The sequence below is a fragment of the Episyrphus balteatus genome, chromosome 1 (assembly GCF_945859705.1).
Source record: "Episyrphus balteatus chromosome 1, idEpiBalt1.1, whole genome shotgun sequence".
In the NCBI taxonomy this organism is placed as follows: Eukaryota; Metazoa; Arthropoda; class Insecta; order Diptera; family Syrphidae; genus Episyrphus; species Episyrphus balteatus.
In genome coordinates, this window is record NC_079134.1 from 5,921,343 (window position 1) to 5,932,353 (window position 11,011).

The 11,011-nt window shown below is 30.9% G+C and overlaps 1 protein-coding gene across 1 annotated transcript in view; it reads left to right on the forward strand.

The window, feature by feature from the left end:
* LOC129906702 (uncharacterized) overlaps positions 1 to 11,011 on the forward strand; it is a 35,526-nt gene that overhangs the window by 24,102 nt on the left and 413 nt on the right. Inside the window, exons 9-12 of the mRNA XM_055982587.1 lie at positions 7,765 to 8,070; positions 8,138 to 8,356; positions 8,418 to 8,721; positions 8,788 to 9,067. Coding sequence (XP_055838562.1) covers positions 7,765 to 8,070; positions 8,138 to 8,356; positions 8,418 to 8,721; positions 8,788 to 9,067 — 1,109 coding nt within the window. The remainder of the gene's footprint in view (positions 1 to 7,764; positions 8,071 to 8,137; positions 8,357 to 8,417; positions 8,722 to 8,787; positions 9,068 to 11,011) is intronic.

Here is an 11,011-nt window from a genome sequence, read left to right on the forward strand (position 1 = left end):
ACATACTTGTGCGATTGTTAGCATAAACAAGTTAATAGTGATATGATTGTTAGTATTTAGTGTTGATTTTAAGTTAGAATATAATTGTTAAACAACAAGATCATAAATAAAATATTAAACGTATAACGAAGTCCTATGCACTAATTCTTGTTATTTTTTCCTCCAAAATAAATGACTATCACTGAGTTACTTAAACTTTCCCGAAAGCGCAAATCCCTTCTTTGGAACTTAAGAATCTTTATTCGGAATTTATTGGCATTGGCAATAAGATTATTAAATTTACTCGAATATTCTCAAAAGGTTGTAGGGGCTGTTGACTTTTTTCCAGAATTACATAGGTATGGATTTCTTAAAATTTGAAAAAAGAAAAAAATCCGATAGAGTTTCATAATTTTGTATTAAAAACTATCACCTTTTGCGTATGTTTAAAAAACGACAAAAAACCCGTGATTAAGATGAATCGAAGATCGAATACCCGTTTCCAAGTCGAACACGGAAATTATACATACCTACTTTAGGGATGGCGGTTGTTAGTACCTACAAAAACCGGTTTTCGGTTTTTCCGGTTTTTTTACTTTAGGTTAAACCGGCCAACTTTAAACCGGGCCAAAAAACTGGTTTTCCAATTTGTCAATTAATTGTCTAATTTGGTAACCTAATTCTAAAAAAATTTTCAAAGAAAATCCTCTGAACTCACCCTAAGTAGGAGTTTTGAGTTATGTTTTGAGCTGAATATGAATGACAATTTACAATTGTGTTGGGAATGAGAGTTTTTTTCAGACAGTTTTTTTCGGTTTTTCGGTATTTTTGCAAAAAACGGTTAAAATCGGTAGGGCAAAAAAATCGAAAAAACCGGTTGACCGAAGCAAAAACCCGAAACCGTTTTAAACCGGTCGGTTTTCCCAATCCCTACTTTTAATAGAACATAAAACCCTTCAGGCTGGAGTAGTCTTACTTGAATTTGAGGTCTTCGGCCATGTTGGAAATGTTCTTGAATACAGACCGAAAAACTTTATCAGTTAAAAATAAATTTTAATATTACTTTTTTTTATAAATTTTAATATAAATAAAGAAATTATTTTTTGACTTAATTTTTTTTTGAAAAATAAATTTTTGTTTTTTTTTTATACATATAAATTTTGGTTTTAGATGTTGATTAGTGAAAAAAGGTTTACCAATTTTATTTTACAATTTTTTTTTCAAAAAAAATTATTTAAAAAAAAGGCTCTAACGATTTTGTATTTTTTTTTCTAATATTACATCTTGATAAAATGAATCAAATTGAATACTTCTTTTGGAGCTCAATTTGATTTTAGGTGTTGTTTTTTTTTTTTTTCATTTGAAAAATGAATTTTATGTTTTTGTTTTCATATAAATTTTCTAAATTTTTATATGTATAAAAATTCTAGGAACTTGAACAAGAGCAAGTTCGTAAGACCCAGTCGTGCACTTTATTTTGATATTGATACAAATAATTTAAAAAAAAACTGTTTCCCCAAAAGTGCCTTTATGGACCTGAAGCGTGGGAATGGGTATTCTTAAGTCGCCCCGTATAGTCTTTTCTGGTATGAACCGATTCATTTAACAAAACTGAGTCATATTTGTTTGATTTAATTAAAGTGAAATAAAAATAAAAGCCTATTATAAACTTTATGAAACAATATATACGTTAATTTTAATTATAAGTTCGAAAATAAATTTGAATTTTTATCTTCTCATCTTAATTTGGAATGAACAGCTTCCTTTAAAAGTATTGTTCTTTAGTCTACACTATACAACAACTACTTTAAACAACTTTTAAATTTGCATTAAATTATCTTACCTCACGAGCATGCATTTAAAATCATCTCTGAAAAATGTAAACTTGAAATATATTCTATATCTTTCTCAATAAAGTTGTTTCCGTTTCTTTACTAAACACATTTCCATACTTTGTGAACCTTAACAAGTTTTATTCTTAGCAAGTGTTTTAATTTTATGGTGAATAACACTTTTGTTGTAAACCTTCAAGAATCAAGATCGTTGTTTACAATGTAAATTTATATATAAAATGCAAATAAGAATGCAAAGCAAATTTATGCATAAATTAAAATTTTATATACAAAAATAAAATTTAATTAAACTAAATGCACAACCCTGTTGCATCAAGTAGTTTATAATGAACAATGCGATTTTAAGAATGCTTTTAATGTAAGGATAAACATTTGCACGGCAGACAAAATGTTGGATTTTCTTATATTTCCTTAATCAAGGCGGTGCACATTGGAGTATTTAACCTAAAAAGGTGATCAAAATTATTGGTTGGTATTTTTAAATGAAAAAGGTCCTTAAAAAGTGAAATTAATAAATACAAATATAACTTAACATATTTTACATTTTTTACAATTTGTATTAACCAATAAGATTTTTCAATATAAAAAAGTTACACATACGCCATAGTGACCCGCAGTTAGGGCGCAAACAAAATAATTAAAACAAATTTAAAGCTGATTAAACAATTAAACCAGTTTACCTTTCATGACTATTCAATTAATGTCAAAATTTTACATAAATATGGGATGCTAAGATTTCGGAGCCATTAACCGTTTCTAATAGAACTAAATTTTGTCTTTTTAAATCCGTTTAAATCTTTTCATTATCTTTTCTTCTTTGAGAAATCATAAGTTGAATTCACTCTGTTTTTATATATCTCATGTCCATTTGCTTTTAAAAGTTTTTTACCAATCGCTTTCCATTTACAATCCCGTATCGGTAAAGTTGATGAATCGCTTTTAGATACAGCAAAGAGTCACCGTGTCAGGGAGTTGTTCATACAAATTTACTAGTCAGAAAAATATTACATTTTTGAAGTCATACTTCTTATGGGACGGTGGGTATGAAAATTTTCTTTTTGACAAGAATGTCAAAGGGATTATGGCGCCATCGACTACTGGGCAGCAGGGCTGTCGTTTCACCTTTAGAGTTGGCAGGACTGTAGTATTTAAAAATGCAGTACGCTGCAGTACAGCAAAAAAAAAATACACAACACGTGGCAAGTTGCATGTTTCATGTTGCAAGTTGAGTGTGGCATGTGGCAAGTACCATGTAGCATGAAACATGGTACAGGTACATGTTGCTTGTGTTAAGTTGCATGTGGCAAGTTGCATTTGGTAAGTTGCATTTGGTAAGTTGCATGTGGCAAGTTGCATGCTGGAAGTTGTAAATTCCACAGAATAAATTGAACACAACATGTACGCAACTAAGGTGGAAGAATTATTTTAGTGTTTACTTGATAAAAATGTAAAAAACGAAGTGCGGATTAATTGTTTTAACAATAAAAATTAAAAATATCAAATGAAATTCATTTACATATACCTACTGAGTGAGAAGTATAACTTCACCCGCGTGTACATGTGTACACAGACTCTTTTTTTTCTTGTTAAAAGCAATGTAAGTACTTTTAGGAACCCAACGTTTTGTCAAAATTTGAAAGCGATTGGTAAAGAACTTTTCGAGATTTAAAGGAAATGAAAATGAGATATACCAAACACAATGATTTCAACTTATGATTTTTCGAAGAAGAAAAGAGATATATTCAAAAGATTTAAACGGATTTAGAAAGTTCTTCTAGAAATTTAAATAACTAACAAATTGCTAAGAATTAACCTCGAAAACTGGTAAAAAACGCCATTTCCGATTTTCTAACGGGAATATCTCAAAAACGTGATGTGATAGAATTTTTCTAACTTCGGATTCCAAAAGTATATTTTGGTTTCTGTAGCAAAAACCTTGTTGACCGACCAGTGTAATTTGAAGAAAAATTTTAGCGATGATTCTTCTTTCAGTTAACTTTTTTTTGTTAACTTGTTGTGCAGCCTTGAAAAATTAATTTCTGAGCAACCAAAGAATATATCACCATTATTTAAACGCAGTTACAAAGGAATGTTCTTGTAAAAATAAAATCCTAAGACTCCTAAGCATTTTCTTAAACCATCGGTAGAAATTTTTTTTTGTTAGAACACAAATCCTGTATATTCTGATCTATCATTTTTTACAATATATTAAATAAATATTTATAATTGTTTTGATGGTATAAAGAGAATCAGTTTCAACTTGATTATTAAAAAAAAATAATCAAAACAATAAACAATCATATCGGGTAACTGTATTTAAAATCCAAAAATGTCATAACACCATACCCCGTGCGCCGAATGAATTTTAACCGCAAATATAAAAACGATATCAAAAGTCTTTTAGGTATCTAAAATGTAGCTATGTATTTAAGGCGAGAGATGAATACCTAATAAGAAATATTGAGTAAAATCAGAAATTTAGCGTAGGTGTGCAATAAAAGCTGTCCAAAGGGGACCCACTTTTTTCCATATCATCTTAGTGTCATATTTATTTATTATTTGACTACGAATAAAAAACTTGACCCGCTGTATCTAATTCTCTTACCACCAAAGCAGTCTGAGTAAAGATTAAATATTTCCAAATTTTCTTTTTAAATTGATTGTGTCGCCTTAATCACTCAGATAAGCCTCCCTTATCAAATGCACCCCTTTTTGTATTTTTGTTTTCTGTTGATTTTTTTTGTTTACTCCGAAATGTATCAGAGATATTGATTATTATAATCTTGTTGCATGCAGCATGTTGTTATCATACATTTCCCAAAATGTGTATTCAGAGCTATGTAAACAAAACAAGACAATCTTCGAGTACACATGCACTCATGCACACCACAAATCATTGAACCAACTTATCAGTGATTCAGATTCAACAAAAAAAAAACCTTTAAGTGAATTTATGTATGAATGTATATTAGATTCACAAAATGTATAAAAAAAAAGATGTTTTATTTATAGTCTCGTCTAGTGGTCATTTCAAATTAATGTCGTTTTATGATGTAGTTTTTTTTTTTTTTTTTTGTTGGTTTATCAATTTTAAGTTCCTACTCTTTTCACTTATCTGGTACTTTTAACCTTTGAACCACAACATACTACAAAAATTATTAAATATTTTAATCTACATTCATTAGAAGCTGAAAATGAAAATAAATAAAAACAATTGTGACACTTTGTTGCAATCCAGTTGTAATGATGATATTTAATTACAAAATCTATTTTTTTTGTCGAAAAATTAATCAGTACGCAAGCATTTAAACAACTTTTTTTTTAATTAGTTAACTTTACACATTTTTACTTGCGATACGATAGTTTAAGAGCTGTAGTAAAATTAATTGCATTTCTACATTTTAACACACTGCTTAATAATTTCAAACTTTTAATTTGTATTAAAACAAATAATGCATTTTTTTATAAAAATAAATAGCAATCAATAATATGTATTTGAGAACAAGTATTATAAACGTTATTACTTTTTATCAAAGAAAAAACCTGTTCTTATTTTTCGCTGCGCAACTGACGCAAACGCTTTCCTTTGTGTTAATTGAACATGTTAATTGCTTTAGGTTTCACAGAAAGATTTTCTTCCTCCTTTCAGCAACGCGAACAAATTACAACAAAAATCAGTCAGTTACACAAAAAATGTTGATCTTTCGTAGCTTTCGACTTTAGTGCAATTCATATGTGCCACATTTGAAAAGATACATGTTTCTCGTTGGTTTGCTTGCCCACCCCAATGTCTTCCAGACTCTTCCAGAGTTTATCTTTGGCAAGTGATGGGTCTAATTTTGGTGAATAAAACCGTTGTTTTGCTCTACGAATATCAAAAATCACTCTATTTCTTAAAACTTTATATACATTGTGCAATTCATCGAGTCTAAATAAATTACAACGTTTATACAATTGGTTGAGTTCTTTGCTTAGTAAAGCTTTAATATTATTGTTTAATCAAGATTGATTTTACCTTCAAGCCTGCTTTGTAATCAGGGGAACATGTAAGTCATAAAGATAGTTTAAAGAAGTGGTACTTGGTCATCCATAGAAGGGATACCGAATATTCGAAACCACTGTTAAAGTTTATTTCAGGAGTACAATGAAACTATTAAATCTAATACCAAAAATTAACCATTAGGTTCATAACCTGACGTGTATTCCAGTATTCCGTAATCAGAATTCGAATCTTTTGTACCAATTGGCCAATAAATTCTCAAAATATGGTCCGAACTCAGGACATTAATAAGATATTTTTATAAAAACAAAAAAAAAATGTTTTATAAATTATACCTCAAAGACATAGGTGAGTACTTCTATATTTTTTTATCATTAGATTTAAGAGCCTTACGACCTAAAACTTGTATGAAAAATATAATGCTACATATGTAGGTGCTTGGTGTCCAATATTTTTGGAATTCTGAGTCTGCCCCAAAATAAAGTATACAACACTTAATTTTGGGGCAGGCTCAGAATCCTGAAAACCGAAATCCCGAGACACCATAAACCCGAAAACATAGAATTCCAAAAACTTAAAATCCTGAAAACCCATATTCCTGAAAACCCTTTCTTTTTAGAGTTTACTGAGTTCAGAATTTCGGGATTGTATCCGTCTGCCCTTAATTTTTTCACCTTTTTGTCGTTTTGGAAATAACCTTAAAAATTAATACGTTTGTCTTTCGCTTATAATAAAATGGTGTTGATTTCTCACACATAAAAAAAGTTGTATTGTGTTTCATCATTTTGTTGAATATAAATTGGCTGTATTACTTTTTAGCGAAAAAAAAAATTTCTACTGGCAATGCCTATTATTTTTTTCAAAACTCACTAGTTAATTATTTTTTTAAATTTTATAACAAACAAAATACTTAACTGTGAGATTTACTTTTTATTTTTCGATTAAAATAAAGAATAAGTAACGAAAAACATGGCTGTTATAATACTAATACACTACTCGAAAGACTTTATTTATTATGAAGTTAGAAATTCAAATCATCATAAATCTATGTATATTAATATTGAAGGCAATGAAATTTCAAAAATTCATCAATGGACCTTATATTAAACCATAATTAAAACTGTGTTGTTGGTAACAAAAATAATTCATTCCATTTTTTGTAAAATATCCTTTATTGAATAATTCTGAAAAACTGTCCGCTTAGAAGAAAAGTGATGGCTTGCTTACTTCTCTTGCCAGCTTTGTCAAAAATTCATTTAATAACGGCTCTTTTGTACCCGACTTAGCTTTTTTTTATTATGATCTCTCCGCTGAACTTATACACATATTTGATTTTCCTACATTAAAAACCGTTAGGTACTCTTTTCTTTAATTTTCAGTCTATAAACGATATCTCACTTAACGCCTAATACCAAGATTTTCAAGAAATGACTCTAGGTACCCTTATTCATTTAGATCCCGCCAGTAAACAAACATATACATATTTCACTATTAATTTAGTTAAATATTGCAAAAAAAAAATAAAATTAATTCAAAAGATTCTTTATTGTCACTTTAATGCGCATTATGTTTAACTAAAAATACTTTTGTATTCTTCGCAAAAAACTTTATCTTTAGTGCAATAATTTTCTTAGTCTGCTTTTTTTAAGTGGTCACCTGAGCAATCTCCAATCACTTATCAATAAATACTTTATCATATAGGTTTAAAAATGTGTAAAAATTATGTTTTGTAACAACCGTCATCAAACAAGCATCTCCTTCCAAAATCCTGTGGGCAAATTTGAATGTAACCGTCCACTTAAGGGTTTTTCTTTATTAGAAATGTTTAATTTTCCATTATTGTTAAGAAAAAACCTGGGGTCCTATATTACTTTTTATCAATCTCAGAACATATTTCAGAATATACCTAACTTATCTTCTCTTTTTTTACAGGAAATGGCACTTACTCCAAAATCTCCAGCCTATTCTGGTTGGAAACAATCACCCTTACCTCTGTACCTTGATGTATATCTATTCAATTGGACAAATTCACATGAATTCACAAATCACTCCATCAAACCGAGATTTCAAGAACTCGGTCCATATCGGTTTAGAGACATACCCGATAAAGTCGATATAAAATTTCATCCGAAAAATAATTCAGTAACATTCCGTAAAATGAGTGTGTATCACTTTGATGCTGAAGGCAGTAATGGCAGCTTAAGTGATATACTTACAACCGTTAATATGGTTGCATGGGTACGAAAATAAACACCCCTTCTCCCCTAAAAAAAAGTCTTAAAATCTTTTATTCAATTTTTCAAAGGCAGCTGTTCACAAGAAACGTGATTCGGGATTCTTCCAGATGCTTGGACTGAAGACTGCTTTAGATTTGTCAAATGAAGGACTCACAGTTACAAAGAATGTTGATGAAATGCTTTTTAGTGGCTACAAAGATCCAATGGTAGACTTGAATAATGTTTTAAAAACATTTTCAATTGGTGAAGAATCTATATCGTATGATCGTGTTGGATACTTTTACATGGTAAGTTCGAAGGACTTTCACAATTTGGATGGTATACTGACAATTTTGTTTTGTATTTCAGCGCAATGGTAGTTCATTATTTAATGGTCTACTCAATATGCACACTGGAGGTGATGATCCTAGAAAAATGGGAAAAATTCACACTTGGGAGTCTAAAAATCATACTGGGTTCTATGAATCAACTTGTGGTATGGTAAATGGATCACTTGGAGAGTTTTTCTCACCAAACCTTAAAGAAGGAGACACAATAGAAATGTTTATTCCAAATATGTGTCGAACGGTTCCGCTGGATTATACAGAGACTGTTGAGATTCATGGAGTGAAGGGTTTAAAATTTTCTGGTGGGCGTCGATCAGTTGATAATGGTTAGATCTTACTCATAAACCTAAGCTATAACACTTTTACATTGATTTTGTCTCTTTTGATTTTAGGAACCATGTATCCTGAAACAAAATGTTTTTGTGTTGATGGAAAATGTGAACGAGCTGGTGTTATGAATATGGGACCATGTCAGTATGGTACGACAGCATTCATGTCATATCCACATTTCTATGAAGCCGATCCATATTATTTGGAACAAATTGAAGGGCTGAAGCCAGTTAAAGAAAAACACGAGTTTTTTATGACTTTGGAACCAAATGCAGGTGTTCCATTGGATGTCGGAGGTGGATTTCAGGCTAATGTGCTCATTGATCGCATTCCAGGAATGGGGTAAGAAACAAATAGATTCCCAAATTCGTATGTTAAGTTGATTGCGGTCCCATTCATAACCATTGAAATAACAGTTTCGCTATTAATATATTACACCAGCTGATTAATTTGATTAAGGCTTGAAAAAAAGTTTTCCTCTTTTAAGTTTGTGAGATTCCCCTTAAGCAAAAAGATTCTACTCCTGCCCGCCATCATTTTCATTTTTGTAGTTATAATTATGCTCTTCAAATTTGTGTCATTCATCCATTTGGGTATGAGAATGAGAGGTGTAATAATTCTTTAAATTATTCGTTTGGATGATTAGATTCGTTAGGTCATTTTGAATGAAGTTTACCATTTTCACTAAGGGTTTTCCTAGAAATCCTTGAACAAAAAATTAATAAATATATGCAACACCAAAGAACATTTCATGAGTTCACGCATTTGAATTCTCTCGTTCGGATTTAATAGTTGGCCAAAAACACCCTAAATGTATTTTGCCTGAAATTTTGGAATATTATTTTGTAAAACTGATCTTGGCTTCAACCTACAACAACCAAAACATTGAGCTGGCTGAGGTTGTTCTTTCTCTTCATAAATTTTTAGTAAGCCCGAAGAAGCAGCGGTGGATCAACGTTATTCTTGTTTGATATCTGTATGTCCAGTCCATGGTCATGTTTAGCATTACGTTCCATTAATTGGGCATAATTTCTTCTGACTAGATTGAACAAATAAGTTAACAAATAAGTTGAAGTTGTTCTCAACTACATCATCACCATACACTTTAAACAGTTCAGGCCGGAAGACCATTCGCAGCTTTGGGTGTTGATTTTTGATATCGGTGCTGAACATGCTATTGTAGGACGGAGAGATAAATATAATGTTTTTTTTTTTCTTTTTAGCGGATCATAGTCCTCCCCTTTAAGCAATTAAGAATATTTTCTTTTCATACCATCAGCTCTGTCTGCGTATCTCACACCGAATTCTCGTTTTCGTAATCATAGGGTTTTATTCTAGGCTAGTATCATTGCGTAACTTTTCCCTTGATAGAATTTTCGAATATAACATCGTCGAACAGACTCGATTTGATTTGACATCGTGCTTGAGACACTTATTATATGTCTGCTCCAAAAGGTCTCAGAATTCATCCTGTGTTTGACCATTTTTCTCTTATGTTGAGGTATGAGCACAGATCAGCGTGATGTTTTAAAATATCTCCCCCACCTACATAATCTGCCTCACAGTAGTGATCCATTTGGTAGGTTTTGCATTTGGTTGTATCAGATCTACCCTTTTTGGGATCTATTTTTTGAGAGATGGTATTTTTAAAATTTTGGCTTCCTCGGATCATAGTACTTTTAATTCAATTAAGCTTGGTTACTCCTGCTGTAGGTAATACGAAGAATCTTCATCTCTGCTGTCGTTAACTTACTTTCACATTTTCTGTTCATTGTTCAGCATTGTAAACCGTATGTGAGTTCTGTGTAGATGTAGAACATTTCTTTCAGCTTAGGGGGAATTTTTCGATCACAGAAGATACCAGCATTTTTTTAAGCCACTTTATCCACTATTCCCTTTCTTAGATACCACATATTTAAACTATTCACCTCGGGAAGCACTACTCTATTTCGGAGATGTTTCGGAGATATCAGATCTTCACGTATGATGGCTCTATCGTCAGCAAAGAATAACTGATGTATTTTTGGGTCCATCACTTTGCGTTCAAACACATAATCAAGAACTGTAATAAAGAGCAGAGAACTTCCCTGGTGTACACCTGCTGTGATTTCAAATTCTTCGGTGACTTTCCATCCATTGATAACACTTGCGGCTTTTCCTTTTTTGAAAATGATTAATGAACTTTTGCGAACGAATCTCTCGGGTATTTTTCTTCTTCGAGCGGCTATTTTGCTCTTATTCTTATATTTTTTTTTATTTTTATATTTATTCTTATTCTTATATTTT